The 17681-nt window shown below is 54.1% G+C and overlaps 7 protein-coding genes across 7 annotated transcripts; 3 read left to right on the forward strand and 4 right to left on the reverse strand.

Moving 5' to 3' along the window:
* Nucleotides 1-365: 365 nt before the first annotated feature.
* Nucleotides 366-1502, forward strand: nctA (negative cofactor 2 transcription regulator complex subunit BUR6). Its single transcript, XM_025677461.1, has 2 exons — nucleotides 366-1050; nucleotides 1129-1502. The coding sequence occupies exons 1-2, from the start codon at nucleotides 531-533 to the stop codon at nucleotides 1386-1388; spliced, it is 780 nt and encodes a 259-aa protein (XP_025529118.1). The 5' UTR covers nucleotides 366-530; the 3' UTR covers nucleotides 1389-1502.
* Nucleotides 1503-1937: 435 nt separating this feature from the next.
* BO86DRAFT_447241 (uncharacterized protein) lies at nucleotides 1938-5297 on the forward strand. Its single transcript, XM_025676575.1, has 5 exons — nucleotides 1938-2042; nucleotides 2123-2230; nucleotides 2291-2970; nucleotides 3035-3256; nucleotides 3310-5297. Exons 1-5 carry the CDS (start codon nucleotides 2034-2036, stop codon nucleotides 4919-4921), a joined length of 2631 nt encoding a protein of 876 aa, XP_025529119.1. The 5' UTR covers nucleotides 1938-2033; the 3' UTR covers nucleotides 4922-5297.
* A 744-nt stretch (nucleotides 5298-6041) lies between these two features.
* On the reverse strand, nucleotides 6042-7581 carry BO86DRAFT_54310 (lysophosphatidic acid acyltransferase LOA1). The gene is made up of 3 exons (XM_025677462.1): nucleotides 7328-7581; nucleotides 7030-7270; nucleotides 6042-6946 (listed from the first exon to the last, which is right to left on the reverse strand). Exons 1-3 carry the CDS (start codon nucleotides 7356-7358, stop codon nucleotides 6184-6186), a joined length of 1035 nt encoding a protein of 344 aa, XP_025529120.1. The 5' UTR covers nucleotides 7359-7581; the 3' UTR covers nucleotides 6042-6183.
* A 259-nt stretch (nucleotides 7582-7840) lies between these two features.
* Nucleotides 7841-10229, reverse strand: BO86DRAFT_388099 (putative MFS transporter). The gene is made up of 3 exons (XM_025671770.1): nucleotides 9486-10229; nucleotides 9084-9330; nucleotides 7841-9025 (listed from the first exon to the last, which is right to left on the reverse strand). The coding sequence occupies exons 1-3, from the start codon at nucleotides 9988-9990 to the stop codon at nucleotides 8008-8010; spliced, it is 1770 nt and encodes a 589-aa protein (XP_025529121.1). The 5' UTR covers nucleotides 9991-10229; the 3' UTR covers nucleotides 7841-8007.
* A 1503-nt stretch (nucleotides 10230-11732) lies between these two features.
* On the reverse strand, nucleotides 11733-13957 carry BO86DRAFT_54332 (putative protein kinase). Its single transcript, XM_025677464.1, has 2 exons — nucleotides 12369-13957; nucleotides 11733-12317 (listed from the first exon to the last, which is right to left on the reverse strand). The coding sequence occupies exons 1-2, from the start codon at nucleotides 13858-13860 to the stop codon at nucleotides 11770-11772; spliced, it is 2040 nt and encodes a 679-aa protein (XP_025529122.1). The 5' UTR covers nucleotides 13861-13957; the 3' UTR covers nucleotides 11733-11769.
* BO86DRAFT_54331 (uncharacterized protein) lies at nucleotides 13958-14591 on the reverse strand. Its single transcript, XM_025677463.1, has one exon. It carries the CDS (start codon nucleotides 14418-14420, stop codon nucleotides 14055-14057), a length of 366 nt encoding a protein of 121 aa, XP_025529123.1. The 5' UTR covers nucleotides 14421-14591; the 3' UTR covers nucleotides 13958-14054.
* A 1634-nt stretch (nucleotides 14592-16225) lies between these two features.
* On the forward strand, nucleotides 16226-17468 carry BO86DRAFT_388103 (uncharacterized protein). Its single transcript, XM_025671771.1, has one exon. The coding sequence runs from the start codon at nucleotides 16411-16413 to the stop codon at nucleotides 17293-17295; it is 885 nt and encodes a 294-aa protein (XP_025529124.1). The 5' UTR covers nucleotides 16226-16410; the 3' UTR covers nucleotides 17296-17468.
* The last annotated feature ends 213 nt before the right edge of the window (nucleotides 17469-17681 follow it).

Below are 17681 nucleotides of genomic sequence, written 5' to 3' on the forward strand. Positions count from 1 at the left end.
GCTCTTGGGCACACGCACTTTGCTGGCTCTTTACACGATCTTACGCTACTTTACACCACTGTTACCGTATTGCCCACCTCCCAAACACAACACAAGGGGACAAAAGCTCGGGCCATCCGCTGCGCGCGATCTACAAAAACATCCCCTCCCTATCCTCTTTATTGTTCGACGATTCTTGGTTATTATTATTATTATCATAATAATACTAATCAACAGGACAAAACATCGAGTCTCTTGACTGTTTCTCTTTGATATGACCATCACGCAAAGGTTTCATGTCTTTCTAAAGCCAGACTGAACCTTCTCACTACTCTATTAATTCTTCACTTCTTGTGACCCTCGAACACGATTTCACCGAGTTTACTACAGGCGGTAAAGGTACGAGCAGAACCAGTTCCCCATATTTATTCTATACTAGTCTGTTTTTTTCTTGCTTCTAGGCGCGCACGCGCATTTTGTCATGTCATTGTCGTTGTTCGCAAAACAAAAAAAAAATAAATAATAAAAAACCCGTTTAATCCCCACAGGCGATGACCGAACAAGACAATTCCTACCGACCCCGATCCCCTGATTTTTCCACCTTCCAATCCCCCATCTCCCCTTCCGTCAACCACTCCTCCGTCTACCCGTTTGGGAATCCGCTCGCCCATCGCGCTTCCTACGACGCCTCACCTTTCTTCACCCCGCAGTATCAACAACCCCCGGCCCCGCCAACCAGGGTCCCCCAGCAATATAATCAATATAATCTCTATCCCTTCGCCGACGCGACACATCTACACCCGGATATGGCTCGTCGTTCGACGCGTATTGCCCACCAGGCCGCCGAGGTCGCGCCGCAGCCCACATCCAAATACATCGACCCTGTGGTTTCGGAGGAAGAGGAGCCTGTCCGACCTCCTTCTCCATCGCCTCCCCCACCGGCTCCTGTTGCTGCTCCGGTGGCGGTCCCCGTCGAGGTCAAGACCAAATTCCCCGTCGCGCGCATAAAGCGCATTATGCAGGCCGACGAAGATGTCGGCAAGGTCGCGCAGGTCACGCCAATTGCTGTCTGTACGTACAATCCATCCTCCGCACTGCTCTCGCGTGCCTGGACCTTGACTAATCTTCTTTGCTTTCTCTCTCCCACAGCGAAAGCACTCGAATTGTTTATGATCTCCCTCGTCACCAAAGCCGCCAAGGAAGCCAAGGATCGCAACTCCAAACGCGTCACTGCCTCGCACCTCAAACAAGCCGTGGCCAAGGACGAGGTCCTCGACTTCCTGGCAGATATCATTGCCAAGGTGCCCGACCAACCGCCGAGTCGGAAACACGAAGACGATGGCAGTGATCAGAATGAACAACCGAAACGAAAGAGAGGGGGCCGTCGACCTAAAGATGACAGCGATTGATTATATTGGGCCAGGGTTCTATTGATTGATTCTTGTTTTGTTCTCGCTTTTCTATATTAGTGGACGATCTGCTGGGCTTTTCTCTAGACCGGAATGGAGAACGGGCGCATACTATACTCTCTAGGCGTTGCGGTGGTGGGCATGGATGGGCTTGCATCTCGCGATGTGAACAGGTACTTTTCTCTTTTTGTGTCGTGAGGATTGGAGGTTTCGCTCTGGTCCTTTTTCTACGTCCTGGTTGATGTGACAATTTCAGTGAATGCGACGGGAGACTTGTGTACTGTAGAGTAGATACTGGTTGGTTGCTGGAACTCGCATTCGAAATGCGACGAAAGAATACGCACGCACTGCAACTTCATAAGGTTTCCAGGTTTCCTCCAGAACGTCGGAGTGGAAACACCACTAAACCCGATCGGGTGGCACCGGGTCCGCATTAGACTAACCCCTTTTAGGTGCATGTTTTGGGCCTGAGTTCCAACCCCAGGCACTCACTCAACTTACTATTGCTGCTGCTGCTGCTGCTGCTGCTGCTGCTGCTCTTCCCTTAACCTTTCCCCCTCCGACTTTCATCCCCTCCCCCTCCCCCTCTCCTCCACGCTGACCGATCATGTTTGAGACATAGTACCATGCTGGTCCTGCAAAATCATGGACTTTGTATGTTTGACTCTTTCCTCGTATTCCATTCCAGATTCTCGTCCTTGCCCGTCAAAGCAAAACAAACTGATACAAAGCAGTGGTCTCGTATTATCGGGGGCTCCCGCTCGCTCTCTACTAAGAGCTTTCGGGCAACTACTCCCACAGAGCGATTGACCTCGTTCAAGCGAACGTGTAATACTCTGCAGGTATACCGTTGTCCTCGGTGGGAGTAGCTCGCGATCCCCATGCTGATCTGATCGTTCTAGCAAATATGGCGCTCCAGCAATTCTCCATCGGGCGAGCAGTCCGCGACAGTCAACGCGCGCAACTGCATTGATCGGCTGATTTCCGTCCTCAGTGACGAATCCCGTGGCCCGGCCCCTCATCCATGCCTCGCATACGCCTCCTCCTCGCAGATCTTCGTGACCGTCACCAAACTCGCCCTCTCCTCCTACGACGATGGCATGCTCCGCTCCGCGACCGTGTTCTTCAACACTCTAATCGATTCCGAGGTCGACGGAGTAGTCGATAACCGTCTCTTCGCGCGGGCGCTGGTGGACCTCGTCCGGCGGGCGGACAAGCACTCGGAAGATGTGGAAGGGAGACTCGTCGAGCTTCTGTTCGGGGTGGCTAACAACATCCGCCTGCAGCCCCATATCCTTCCGGCGTGGTTCGCGCCCCGATCCGACGAGCAGGAACGGGAACAGCAGAGTAACAACGGGGCGGAATTTGCCGGTGCCATGAGAAAAGATGACTTTCCGCTGTTCTACCTGCTGGTGGAATATGTGCACCACGCGGGCCGCGCTGGCGATTTCGCCCGCACCGGTCTACTTTACCTGATCGAGACGGCGTCGAGGTCGAAGAATCTCGAGCGATGGCTGATTGAGAGCGATCTGGCGACGTTGATGGCAACTGGTCTGGGCGCGCTGTACAGTCAATTGGGAAGGTGCGTATGCAATCATGGAGGGGTGTTGCAGGTCTGCTAGGCCCAACTGACCATGCCGGTTTAGCTTGACGTTCCCTGAGAACACAGATGAGAACATCCCGCATATCGTCGCTCTGTCCGACCATGCCAATCAAGAAACGGCCCTTCCCCCGCTGCTCGGCCCGTCGATGGACTCGTTTATGTCGTATCTGCTGTTCTGGCAGGACACGATCGACCACTGCAAGTCGGCCGAAGTGAACGGGTCACTGTTGGATCATTTCCAGGTACTGTTCCTGGAACAGCTGCTGTAAGTTATTGTCTACCCAACATGGTTTGTTGTTATGCTGAGTATGTCCGCAGGTACCCATCGTTGCTCGAATCGTCGGATGTTGAGGGTGGCTCGACGGCTGCGGTACTTACCTATCTTTATCGGATCCTCGAGTCGGTGAACCAAGAAGACCTTGTGCACCGGATTCTCCATTTTCTTCTTGCCTCCCCTTCCGACTCAGAACCCGTCAAAATTGACATGTCTGTTAGTCGACGGAAGTCGCTGGATGTGTTGGCTGCGTTTTCTGAAGAAGCCGCGAGGCCTTCACCATCCTTGTTCAACCTGCGCGACCTGACTTTGCTTGGACTCCAGTCGGCTAACCGTCAGACTACTTTGGCGACACTGCGTCTCATGACTGTTGTGCTACAGAGACATCACTCTTTTGCACGGTCATTGGTTCGCACCGTCCCAGGTCAATATGCCAAGCAGCGGACCGTCGGCGCTCTCAACGTCGAGCTTCAAGGACTGCTCGGCATGGCTACGTCAATCGTCGACGACCCGACATTGAATGACTCTTATGATAACTACCTGAAGGATGGGCTAGCGATCCTAGAATCCCGCCTTTGTATGGCCCTTTCGGAGGACAACCCAGAGGACCACCTTCCTCTCGAACTTCGACAGGATGACCCCATTGTGCACGAGCTACTCCACCGCCTCGAAAACTTCTTCACCAATAGTGTAGTTGTGAACCTAGCCCTTACAGAGGTCTTGGGAAGTATCGTTGCATCCCATTTGATCTCTCTCGATGGATGGCTTCTAGTAGATCCGGCGAAATATGTCTACACATCGGAAGAAACAGGCGCATCCGATCTTGTCGACCAAATCAAGCATGCTTATGAAGAGCCCACGTGGGATCAAGCTGACATGCCGGCTCTCAAGTCGACCCTTCAGAAGCTCGTGCAAAAGATCCAAAGCTGGCGTCAGGAGATTCCCGATTTTGATATCCTTGTCGCCGCGCGCCGGGACCTACTCCATCAGGACGACGAGCCGGCCCAAACCCCCAATCGTTCACAACGGGGTTCCCAACCGCCCACCCGGTCTCCCTCACAACGACCGACCCCACGCGTTGAATCCGAATACGGCTCACCAACGCCCCGAGGCAGGCCCTCTAGTCGACCCTTCGATCGAGCCACCGCCAGCCCTTCCCCAACCCGGAATAGCTCCAGGGACTTTTTCTCCGCCCAAGACCTCCCATTCCGACCTCCACGAGAAACCTCCGTCGCACGAAAGAATGCCGCCGATGAACTCCGTCGACGGCTCGAGCAGCCATTCGCAGTGAACTCTCCTCTTGCCCCAGGTGAAACCACTGCCACCGGCACCACCGACAACTCAACTGAACCCACCCCAACTGAGCCCACCTCGGCTGATGGTGGGAGTTCCGACACCGTCCAGACCCTAACCCCAACTCCGGCTTCCGAAGGTACTCCTACGCCTGACGGACCCCCCACGAACTCAGCCGTCCTCGACGAAGAGGATGACCACCAGGAAGCAACCTTGGGCCACGTGCTGACCAACGTGATTCTGTTATACGAGTTTCTCCTCGAGGTCTCAGCCATCGTTCAAGCACGCGGAACCTTGTTCGAGGAGGCGGGATACCCGGGTCTAGGGATTGCTCCAGCGGCGGCCCCCGTCGAGATAGAATAGACTTCAGCCACAAGTTCGGAGCAATGGGGAGGCAAGCGGTTCACAAATCTGGGCAGGTCCTATGTGAACGAGATACCAAGAACGGTGACAAGGGTATATGTATGTTTTATCTGCGGATGAAGGTTCTGGTTCGAAGGTTAGTGGTGGATAGTCTTTTCGTCGTAACTGTCTTAGTATATCATGGTTAGGGCTGGGATATTTCAAACGAGGGGATCCAATGGATGTACAGTATTGCCATGTCTGTCTCAAGAGTATTTCTTCTCATCACATTCATGCATACGAGCATTTCCGGGTCAATCGGGAGCTTGAGTCAAGGACTCCGGAGGGTGTTGTTTGTTTCCATATCATACAGATACCAAGTCCGCATACCTAAATGCATTGAACTAGTGACGAATGTTACTAGGAGTTGCTATATCGCCGTCAATCGTGAACACATCGCCAGTCAAACAGCACGATATATACTGGCTGTCTGGCTGGTCATCTGCCCGGTTGAAGGCTCTCCGGATCCGCTAGTGAAGTCTATATATACATCAAATCTCTAGGAAACCCCTCGGCTCTTTGGCAGCTTGTACCCATATCCTAGCAGCAGCAGCAGCAGCAGCAGCATCGCAGCACAGAAGGTCGCTCTTGACGCAGGTACGTCCGCCATTAGAACGGAGAGGAGTACACACATACATCAGGGCAGATACAACGATACTTGTGTTGCAATGCCATGGCTAGACACTCCTTGGACGAACCCTCTCTATATGCGCACCCATACATGCAGCATCTGATCCCGAATGTCCCTACCTACCTACCGACCATCTTACCCACCTATCTACCCACCTGCCAGCCTGCCTGCCTGCCATAGCCATAGCCATAGCCATAGCCTTGGGTAAGTAAGAGGCGATAACACCCGAATCTACCAATGTACACCTGGAATAGTCGGTCCACCGCCACTCCTACCAACACAGACCACCCGCATGCAGACTCACACATCCCCACTAGCCGGAGACCGTCCAATCCACCCTATCCACCCGCCACCCACTCGACATCCCACAAAACCCATTCCATCCAGCATATGAACTGACAATCCCCCGAACCTGGAAACTGAACTACCATGACCTGGGAGAAAGGAGGAGAGAAGAGTAAAGAATACATTCCACAATACCCCCAACCTTAAGATGTTACCGAATACATTTCATACATAGCGTAGGCTTTGCAGGAGCAGCAGCAGCACTGGTGCAAGGAAGGAAGGAAGGAAGGAAGAAAGACGATCCGAACTACCACACCCACCTGCCCCGCGTCCACACGCGGACGAAATCCACCTTCTCCTTCACGCCCAGCCCGACCCGCTTGACGCGGCCCAACCGCGCCAGGGAGTCGGCGACGTGGTCGAGGAGCGCCGCGTCGGAGACGGCCGTCGCCTCCGGGGAGGACGAGGCGCTGCGGGTCGAGGCGTCGAGCGTGTCGAGGTAGTTGGTGTCGTAGTTGGTGCGGCGGGTCGACGAGCCGGTCGATGCTGCGGAGGTTGTTGTGGTTGTTGTTGCTGTGGGGGTCACGCCGCCGGCGATGCGGACGCGGATGCAGTGCGTGGGTTTGCTGAGCAGGTTCCACAGGAAACTGAGGTAGCTGCCGGGCAGCGGGGTGACGACGTCGACGGGGGTGTAGCGGAGACTGATGGGGTAGATCTTGGTGGCGGGCGGGACGGCGAGCAGCGCCGGGCTGAGGGGCAGGATGGCGCGGCCGTTGGTGGTCGTGCACTCCGGGAAGGTGACGAGGGCGCGGCCGGGGTACTTGCGGAGGAGGGCGTCGAGGGTGGTGAGCTTGCGGGCCGCGGGTGCGCTGGGCTGCGGGGCGCCGAAGGCGCGCAGGATCGCTTGGAAGAGCGAGATCTGCTCGACTTCCGAGGTGTTGGGGTAGCACGCGGTGAAGATCGGGTCGAAGATCGCGGCCAGGTACAGCGGGTCGATTGGGGAGGTGAAGGAGGAGGCGATGATGGAGCGCGGGCCGGGGAGGCGGGTTTGGTCTTGTCGGTGCAGGGATCTAGAAGGCGTTGGGATCGAGGGGTCAGCGGTATTGATTGATTGCAGGCTCCAGTGGAGGAGGCCGATTCTGCTTGCACTCACCCTTTTCGCACACCGTCGACCTGCAGATCAATCCACCATATACTAGGTATCCCCAGGATGCACCAGAGGGAGGCCTTCTTGCCCAGCGATCCGATCGGAAGCCATTGTAGCACCAGGAAGTAACTCAGGCAGGCGAACACAAAGAGCGGCAGTCGGATCCAGAACAGGACAATGCGGACGGGGATTTGGAGGTAGCTGATGGGCTGCGGAGGGATGGGGAGGAAGGGTGCGATGCCCGAGCCTGGCAAAAGTCAAATTGTGAGCCCGGCAGATACCGAGACAGGTACGGAATGCTGACCTCGATCTCGGAATTGTGTGAATTTCTCCATGGTTCAGGAGCAATGGTCGTGTGGTGGAGGGGGGGTGGTGGGTTATGGAGGAGGTTGTGGGATCGCCGATTTGGCCATGTGCTAGCGCATTACCAGCGATGTGCCTTGTCTAAGAAGTAAGATCCAAGATGGGTGTGGACCTCGAGTGAGAAAGAGAGAGAGAGAGAGAGGGTCGAGGGGTAAAGCTTGTTGAGCTCAACTGTTGGAGTTGGAGTTGAATCAGTTGATTGATGATCTGGGTGGAATTCACATGTCCACAACGTCCACACAATGTTCAGGTCACAATCCCACTAGCCTCCTTTGGGATTATGCCGGACGGAAAGCCGAGGCTCAGCCACAATTCCCTTTCGGGAGAGCTGCACCTCTCAACTCGCTCATTGTTTGTCACAGTATAGCTATAATATCACGGCATAATTGTCTACCATTGATGGAAAAACTATACGTATGCTCTTGAATATCAGCACAATAGGCTAGAGCCCCACTGGCACGTGGTTGACACGACTGCTGCAAATGACGTCCAGCAGCATCACCGCCTTGTCTCCAGCCTACATGGTACAAGACACTCCAATGAACAATCTGTGTCTAGATTCAAAACCATTTATACAACATTTATACAAGAAGGATAATACGAGTCGACCATAAATGCCTCTCATGAACGAGGCAAGCGGAACATATAGACGGCCACTCCAACCATCATGAACGCCGTGGCAGTCATCATCCACGCCAGGCCAATCCACGGCCCTCCCAGCTCCAGTCCGAGCTGAAACACGGTCGTGATCGACAGACTGGCAATCACGTTGCCCATCGACTGCAGGACCTCGATGATCGTGAACAGCCGCGCCGTCTCCTCCCGCCGTACCAGCGTCGTGATCAGCGATCGCGTCAGGAAGACGAACCCGGACCCGGAGGTCTGCAGCAGTAGGCTCGGAATCAGCATGTACACGTGGCTCGAGAGCCCGATCCCCAGGGTCCCGACCGCCAAGAACACGATGCTGATGCGCATCAGGGTCAGGTCCTTCTGCGTAGGCTTCATGGACTTGAGCAGGCGTCGCGAGATGGCGGGGAGCACGAAGAGAAACAGCGGGATGGTCAGGGCCGGCTTGAAGGACATGAGGAAGTTGGCTTCCGCCAGGGTCCACTTGAACCGGGTGGAGATGTACTGCACCAGGAACCAGGACGAGCCGCGACTGAGTCGGTAGACGAGGAACGCCGTCAGGAGGAGCATGATCTGGCGATTTTGGACGATGAAGGCGTAGGGCGCGAAATAGGCCTGGACTCGGCGTTTCACCGCGGCGAAGACGGTTCGTCTGGTAGCGGTAGCGGGGGCTGCGCCGGCCTTCTCATCGACATGCGACTCCCCAGGAGCAGAGTCTTCGTCATCACTGGATACCTCCTGCTCCTGCTCTTTGCTCGGGATGGATTTATACTCGGCGTGGCTGGAGAAGATCTGTCCGAGTTCCAGGTTATTCGACTTCTTCGAACCACGCCCTGGGGAAGCGCCCATCGTCTCTGGTAACGACAAGGCGAAGAACATCCCAATAATAGCGAGAGCCCATCCCAGCAACAGCGGCAGCCACGGATCGAGGGCCATCAGCCACGAGCTGGCCGCGCTGGACGCGAAATCGGCCCCCATACCCGCCACCCCGAACTTGAAGAAAATCGCCGCTCTAACGAACTCGTCAGCAAAAGAACACACACCAACCTGCCAAGTCGCAACAAACATACCGTTCTTCCTCAGTCGAGACATCCGACATCATCGTCCAGATGATCGCAAACGCGACGACCGGTCCCCCGCCCAGCAGCCAGGCCAACGACGACGCCCACACGGTTCGCAGGGGGAAAGTATCCGGGAACCACATCACAGCCAGCTGCATGAGGCAATTGAGAACGAAGCCAGGGATGCTCAAACAGATGGTGGATTTCCGGCCGAAGCGGTCTGCCATCAGACCATAGGGGATTGCCAAGATAGCACCTGCAGAAAGGACATAAGCAAGAAGATTCACCCGCTCATCAACAATCAAGACCATGCAGTAACAAGGTGATGTGTGTAAATGGCAACAAGAAATAACAGAGGGAGAGAGAGAGGCTCCGATCCAGGGTCATTAGGCAAAATCATGAAACACATACTCAAGGTCCCATCGAAGAACTCCATATACCCCTTCACGGCGGCCAGATCCTGCTGGACCTCCTTGATCTTGCACAGATCCTCGTCGACCTGCCCGTTGGCGCCGATTTGCGTGGGATCGTACTGCGCATAGTACTCGCGACAGGCGATCGACTCGAAGATGCGGGTGACGGGCCCGTTGGACATGCAGATGCCGACCTCGACGGCGAGGATCATGGCAAACAAGGTCACCATGAGTCGAAAGCGGATTTTCTTGTTGAGCAATTTGACGTCCTCCTCATCCTCCTCTTCGTCCTGGTGGTGGTGGTGGTGGTGGTGGTGGTGGTGGTGGTTGCCGTGCGGGTAATCATTACATTCATCCCCATCTTCATTGTGCTTGTGGGCTGCGTTGGTCCGGTGAACGTTGGAATCGGAGGCGACGTCGGCGGCGGCGGCAGCAGCAGCAGCAGCAGCAGCCAGGAACGGGGCATCCTCGCGGTCGAGGGATTCTTTGAACGGGGTCGACATGGCTTTCTCTTTCTCTCAACGCCTATGGGACCATGGCCCGTTGGGATCGGATAGAGAGAGGGAGAAGGGGGACGTGTGGTGAAAAGGATCAAAGGGGTTTTTGTATATATACGAAGGAAGAGGAAACAATTTTACATGTGGACAAAATTTCAAAATCTATCCATCTAGTCACGCAAATACTCAAATTGAGCCATTTTTGGGGAAACTTGGGAGAGAAGGGGGAGGGGGAAGGGGGGAGGGATATTCAGAGGACAGAGGGGAGAGGGAGAGGGGGGTGGGGAGGAAGGGAAGCAGAGTGAAGATGAAACCTCCGGGATAGGGAGTTCAGAAAGAGAGAGAGAGAAAGGAAACGGTCAGGGTGCATTACTTTCAGTATAAAACAGCAGCCCAGCCCCGGCCCCAGTCTCCGCCAAGCGGGAAATTCCAGGTCCAGTTTTGTTCTTATTATAATTGCCAGTACCAGGAGGTACAGTATCCGTACATTCAGATAAGACTCCACTGCAGGCGTGCTCAATACTCCTAAGACCACCTATGGCAGACTAGCTGTCAATCCCGAAATGGGGCCGGTTCTCCTATTTTGAGACTGACTTTTTGGGGCGGAAGAGAGGGGAGCCCTAGCTCTCGGCAGGATGGGCATTGGCACCTCTGAGATTCCCAGAGAGCCGGGGAGAGCCTCTGTAGCAATCAAGTGTAGCATCTTTTGTCAATTGTTGATAGAATTGTGACGGATGCGGTGTTTTCCAGACGAAACAGAACATGATCTTGTATGAATATACAGTACTCCGTACTGTAGTACTGATGATGCGGAGCTGGCGCGTCCTCGGATGCGTACGGCAGGCAGCCAAGGCATCAACTTAAGGCAGCCTTCCGCGAGTGCAGTGCTTGCCCAGAGATCAGTACTGTACAGTATGAACATTCTCGTCTAAAGTATTTGTTCAATGGGAAACCCATCATGGATGCTGCCTGCAAACCACCCTGACCCAGTCGATCAGGCTGCTGATCGAAGCGAGATTCTTCATTGGACGGAAATGATCGATGCCACTGATCTCACAAGGTTGATCTTTCCAGGGGCTGGTCCTGACTCAGCAATCTCCATGCGACACCGGCCCACTCAGAGGCCGCTAAGCCTAATCCGAAAATGTAGACTCCACCGCCCGGGTAATTCTGCCCTGCCAAACATTCCATCCGACTGTCTGGCCGCTTCCAGACTCAACATTCTCTAGGGATGCTCCAGCTCTCGCCAGCCAGCCACAAATGCCTCCTCTAACATCAAGCAAATGGGACTTTCTGCCAGAGGAGATGAGACACATCTAGATCTCTACATGTGCATTAAGTGATGGATTTACTTCACTGGCAGCCTTGGAATGTGCATGCAATGCCGCATCGTGACCGATAACTGCCTCAAGAATGATGTCTCCTCCCATTCTTCCCGGTATCTTCCGGGCTGGAAGTAACCCAAACTAATATATATCAACCAGTACAATTAATGGTAGCTGAGAACAGAACGCTCGACCAGGTTACACTGATAGCAGCATGGCTCAACAAGTCTAATGCCCATAACTTCGTTGTGGCAACTATCTCTCCGGCAAAAAAAGAGAGGTCTAGACTGAGAAAAATCACAAAGTCGCGTCATCAGCGGTTGGGATCGTCTCTCGGAGTCACGCCGTCAAATCATGAGAAATGCAGACACAAAACAGAAATATAAAGAGAAAGAGGGGAAAAAGTAATGGTTAAAACAGGAAAATAAGAATGGTAACATGCAGATCCAAGAGGCCAGCTCTAGGGCACTTCTTTGTCTCCCCTCTTCAGCCCCCCGGGCACATCAACCGCGTCCTTCACCCATGGCAAGGACGCAATCTCGTCAAGATTCTTCCTCTTGGTGTTGCGTTTCAAGAGTCCCTCCACACATTCTCGCGCGCCTTCCAGATCGCTGCCCTTGACAGGATCCCACTCGCCGTCACTGTCCGCATACCGATACCAGGACCACTCCACCCGCGCGATGCGATGGGGTGTCCGTGCGCGCAATTTCGCCGGGTCACCTCGAGTACCCGGCAAGGCGTCGAATGGCAGCCGATTCTCCATCATCGCATACAGTAACACGCCCAACGCCCACGCGTCTGTTGACCGTCCATCGTACGATTGGCCCATCAAGATCTCTGGCGCCGCATAATCCTCGCTGCCACACCGGGTCTGCAGAAGTGGGCTTTCCGGAGGCTCGGGTATCCGTCGGGATAGACCCAAATCGCTGAGGGTCACGATTGCTCGATCGTATGTGCGCCAGTCGCTGATCGTATCCATCGCGGTGACAGGCAAATTGACCAGAACGTCTGGGAAGACAAGTTAGGCCTCGCACTATGTAACAAGTCCGGAATACTCACTCTCTAGCTTGATATCACGGTGCACAATATAGTGCTCGTGTAGGTAGCGAACGGCCGCTACCAATTCGGCAAACATGCGACGAATCACAGGGGGATTCAAAGGTCGGTTGCTGGAAGAGGCCACATCGAAGAGGTCTCCGCCTGGACAATAATCGAGGACGAGTAGTGCGCGTTTCTCGTCGCTGCCAAAGGCTTTCAGCTGAACCAACGAGGGGTGATTGACTGATTTGAGGATCTCCACCTCGCGCTTGAGAGAAACCTCCAAGCGCTCTTCGTCCGCGCCTCCCGCCGGTCCATATTCGATAATCTTGACCGCGACCAACTTCTGGGTCGCGAGGTTCAAGTCCTGCAAACTAGAGCCGTATTGTGACGGGTCGCTATCGCGCGTCTCCACGCGCATGGCTAGACTGACTTGGCTGAACGTTCCATGACCCAGTTGACGAAGTTTGCGATATTTCCGGCGTTGCTGAGTGCGCACCGAACGCACCGAGTATATCTCATCCGCAGTGTCAGGGACAGGTGTTATAACAGGTCCACCGTCATCTTCATCAAGCCCACTGCGGCTACTGCGCGGCGGACTTGGCGGGCGGACGGTCGGCAATGCGATTCCACGATGTACGGCCAAGTATTGCTCCCGATGGAGGTTGTGCGCATTTGAGTCTGTGCTGGTGGAGGTGGAGATCCCGGGTGGCACGCCGGTTCCCGAGACCACAATGGGTCGTGGTTTAACAGGCACACTTCGGCCTGGGGGGACATATTCGCTCAAACTGCGGTTGCGCGCGTGCTTGGGAGCGGATTCGGCCCGTGTTGGCGTCGGTGACTCGAGCGGCGATTCGTGCAGTTTATCCGATAGTGTGTAATGTTTGTTTCGGCTTCGAGGTCGAGGTTCACAAGCGCCGAGCATGTGCGATGAATCGCTTAGTCGCAGACTCAAACTTGAGCCCTTTCGTGAGACCGTTGAAGGGGTCCGGGAGAGAGATTGAGAATTGCGCCGGGGGTGTTTCCATGGCGACATGCCACTGATGGGCGACGGTAAAGGGGTGATGTCGCCCATTGCTACCAATTGTGGTGACGAGATTATAGAGGCCGGCGACAGTGAGCCTCCACTGTTGGGAGGCGCCGCGAAGAGACCGCGTAAACTAGGGGTGCGACGGGGCAGGCTGCTCGAGGAAAGGCTGTGGTGTACCAGGGTGTCAGCGTCCCTGGGAGGGCTCATTTGACTGAAGATTGGCAGATCGGTACGTATTTGCAGCGAGGGTAGAGGATGGTGAGGGTTGTGCTGGGCAGTCGGGTCATGAAGGCGGTTCGACGGGGGCTGGAAACTATATAGAGGTGGGGAGTCGAGGCTCCCTTTGGCAGGGATTACTGAGGCATTCCGATCGAATTCATCGTTACTCGAGCCGGTTGATTTGCTGGCCTCGTGCGACTCGGATTGAGGCGTCGTTGCAGATCCTGACCTCTCGGTCGGTGGAGAGTAGTCTGAGTAGACCATCGAACGTATTTTAATTGGAGAATTTGGTTTGAGATCTATGGTATGGTTCGAATTGCGGTTCTGCAATCAATATCGCCCGAGCGGGAGTTGCGACGGCGCGCAATGGCAGTACTAGAATTGCGGGTAAGGTCGGGGCTGCCCAGAAACGAAAAATCCCTCGGATCAAGCTTAAGCAAAGCCCGTCGAATTTGGCACTAGAGCTCGGGAGGATACCACTTAGATAAGAGCAAGTCAAGAGAAGGTATTGTGGATATTGTTTTAGGAGACAAAGGGCCAATAAGATGAGAAAGAGGAATAGGAAGAATAGGAGTGAATGGAATAGGAGGGGGGAGAGTGAAGAAAGAGAATGAGAGAGAGAGAGTAGAGAAAGAAAGAGGAAGAGGGGGCCCGGGGTGGAAACGGGAATAGGAAAGTCTTCTAACCCAGGACAAGTGAGTAAGAGTATGAGCAAGCGCAAGCGCAAGCACAAGCAAGTTAAAAGAGAACGGCAAGAGGCAAGCAGGAAGAAGTAAGTAACCCAAGGTTAGTAAGTAAGCAAGCCAGCCAGCCCCAGCAAGCATGAAAAGCAAGCAAGAGCAAGCAAGAGCGCGCAAGCAAGCTCTAATAAGAAGCGGAGAATCTTGTTCCAGGTTCGATGATGACGCTGCCCTGCAACGGAACGAAAAATCCACGCGGGGGTCAGCTGATAACACTTGCCTGCTTTGAGCCTAGCTCACACAAGTCTAGCCTCCACGAGGAAAGACGCTACCCCGCATCAAGTAATACCGTTGGCGGAAGGCCCAGAAGGAGGATCGGATCTTGCCCGTTCAAGTAAAGGAACTGGGAAGAGTTCAGAGACAAGTCCGGTGAATTGACCCTATCTATCATTGCCTGAGTCAAGGACCAGGGCCAGCCACTTATCTACTCCGACGGCCGCGGCATAAAAGATAAGTCGAGCTTACTCCGTTGATGGATCGATAGATCAATAGATCAATAGATCAATAGATCTCTGTATCTCTCCCTTTCTTTTTCACTATTTCACTATCTGAATAATTGAGTAGTAATCACCCTCTGCTAATGAGGTTCCAATGTGAAGCATTCATCCCATGACTTCAAAGTTGCACTCAGCTTTTACCTAACTTGGCAACAATCCAGAGTTTCCTCGTCATGTGCCTTGCATCGCCGAAATGAATTGCGGAGATTGAACCGCTTGAGCGTCCTTTTCCTTACCTAGGGTTTGATGACAAACCTCTCTAACCGGAAGAGTGTCAATACCAAATTCCAGAATGGGAGGGCGAATTCATTACCATGCTAAACATCCGTCAGCAGTATGCGATAAATGGATGCATCACCGCTTTACCTGTCATTACTGTGGCGATCTGGCAGATCGTGATACAGACGGATACTGCAGAGAAATCTCCGTGGGGATGCACTGTCAATGCCGTCCAGTGCATTCATGTTATGTATAAACAAATGTCCTGCCCTGCACTTCGCACTGACATCTCTCGTCGCGCAATTGGCCGCGGAAGCCCATCGACCTGGTTCTCCTTAATCTAAATGCATTTCTCGCGCCTCTGGCCGGTCACAGCCTTTTGACTGACCGCGGCGCGGGACCAGCCCAAATCTCATTTAACTAGTGGACAGCGATAATACCCTCATTTTATTACTTTTCAGCCCAAGGTCATTTGACGCACTGTGCACATCATCATCGGCGGCCACGCTACCTTAGCGTCGGCACTAAAGTTGTAGACTTTGACCAGTGGGAAAGGCGAAAGCAATCGCATCCCCCCCTGCTGCTCTGCGTTTCCTTATTCCGTTTCAGAGTCATGGAGCCGATCCTCCTGCCGTACTGCCAGAATACGTAAGCCAACGGAAGGGGAAGGCGGCTTCCTGTTCAACAGGTTTCACCTTTTCTTCATGCATCGACGATTGAGAGCTGTAAGTTACCGTAGACTTTTTCACGGTCGCTTCAAAGCGATTTCTACTGAGTACGGAGTACACAGCATGCTTATAGCATTCGGCTACTTAATCATGTAGATATGAGATCAATACACAGAAACTCCGAGACAAACCGTCTAATCAGATCACTAGTACTACGATGCGAGCGCGTCGTCTACTAACAAATGGTGTATAATGCAAACTGGCACCGATTGTCCACGGAAGGCATTACTATGAGTATGGCTATCTATAATAAGAATGGTGGTAAGAAAGAAAGGTTACACTCGAAAGAATAGAAGTGATTGCTGCCTTATGCTGAACCACCGCAAACAGAAAAGTTTATGTAAAGTCAATGCAGAGCAGCGGCGGAGCCTGAAGCACCACTCATAATGAGTCAACATGCGTCACTCTGAGTTACCCCACATCAGTGTGAGCTACCGTGAAGAATCCCGTAGCTACCAGCTACAAGCTAAACAGTCCACCTGGGGTAAGCAATTTGGAAGTATATAAACATATCCTGAGAAGCACTATTAGGCCATTGATCTCCTCAAAGCCACCATATCCAGCCTAAAGACGCAAAGCCGCATTACTTCCTTCTATCAAGTCATCTCAACCATCACTGCCCCCCGCAAAATGCCACTAACCACCACCACCACGACAACCACAACAACCACCCCCTCCACCCCCCTAACCTTCTACGACATCGCCACCCGCCCTCCCGCAGAGAAGAATGCCTGCTCCCCGAACCCCTGGAAAACCCGGTTCGCGCTGAACTTCAAGAACCTGCCGTACAAGACCACCTGGGTGCCGCTGCCGGAGGTCGCCAGCGTGCGCAAGAGCCTGAACGTGCCGGCGTGCCGCCAATTCGCCGACGGCAGCGACTTCTACACCCTGCCGATCCTCCACGACCCCACCACCAACACTTTACTCGGAGACTCCTTCGACATCGCCGCCTACCTGCAAACCACCTACTCAACCGCCGGCGACGGGGACCTCTTCCCTGCCCAACCCCTGGACTACACCTTCCCGCTGGACCCGCCGCCCATCGTCCCGCTCTCCGAGTGCAACGCCAACAACCCCGCGCTGGCCGCATACGCCCGGCTCAACGTGCACGTCGACGCGGCGTTCACGGCGCACACCCAGCTGACGGTGCAGGGGTTCCCCTTCGATCCGGCGACCGCGGCGACGACCAAGGCGGAGTTCGTGCGGCGGGCGCAGCTGGCGGGCGCGCCCATGTCGAGCTGGGACGATTTCAAGTGCGAAGGGGAGTATCGCCAGAATATGATCCGGTCGTTCGAAAAGACGCTGGGGGCGATTGCGGCGTTGTTCGTGCAGAACCCCGAGGGCCCGTTTGTGCGCGGCGTGAGCGCGTGTTATGCCGATTTCCTGGTGGGCGCGTGGCTGCGCATGTTCAGTGTCATGTTGCCGGAGGAGGAGTGGGCGTTGGTCAAGGGGTGGCATGGGGGTGTCTTTGGGCGGTTGCATGATGCGTTGGAGGTTTATGCGGAGGTGAAGTAGATGGATACCTAGGATTGGGTTGGACTCTGGGTTGGTTGGAGGACTGGTGTTGTGGTTGGGGTTTGAGGATATGTTCACTTAAGACCTATCTCGCATTGTTATACACGGGTGGCTTGAGGAGGGCTTCTGAGAAATGAATCGCTAGTGTTAATGAATACAAAAGTGGGATTGATGGGAATGAAAATGAAATGAGTTGTTGCAAGTATCGGGAGGAAAGGACGACGTAAAAAGTAGGCTCAGACCCAAACATCAGGGCAGTTGATATCAGCTACTTCTGGAGTCCTCATAGTAGGCAGGCAGGACAAGGTAACACAGCAATCTGCTTGTAAGATCGGCTACAGAGTAGCGCAAACGGACTCAGTGACTGACCATGACCATACTTCAAT

Source organism: Aspergillus japonicus (assembly GCF_003184785.1).
Source record: "Aspergillus japonicus CBS 114.51 unplaced genomic scaffold BO86scaffold_15, whole genome shotgun sequence".
NCBI classification, from domain to species: domain Eukaryota; kingdom Fungi; phylum Ascomycota; class Eurotiomycetes; order Eurotiales; family Aspergillaceae; genus Aspergillus; species Aspergillus japonicus.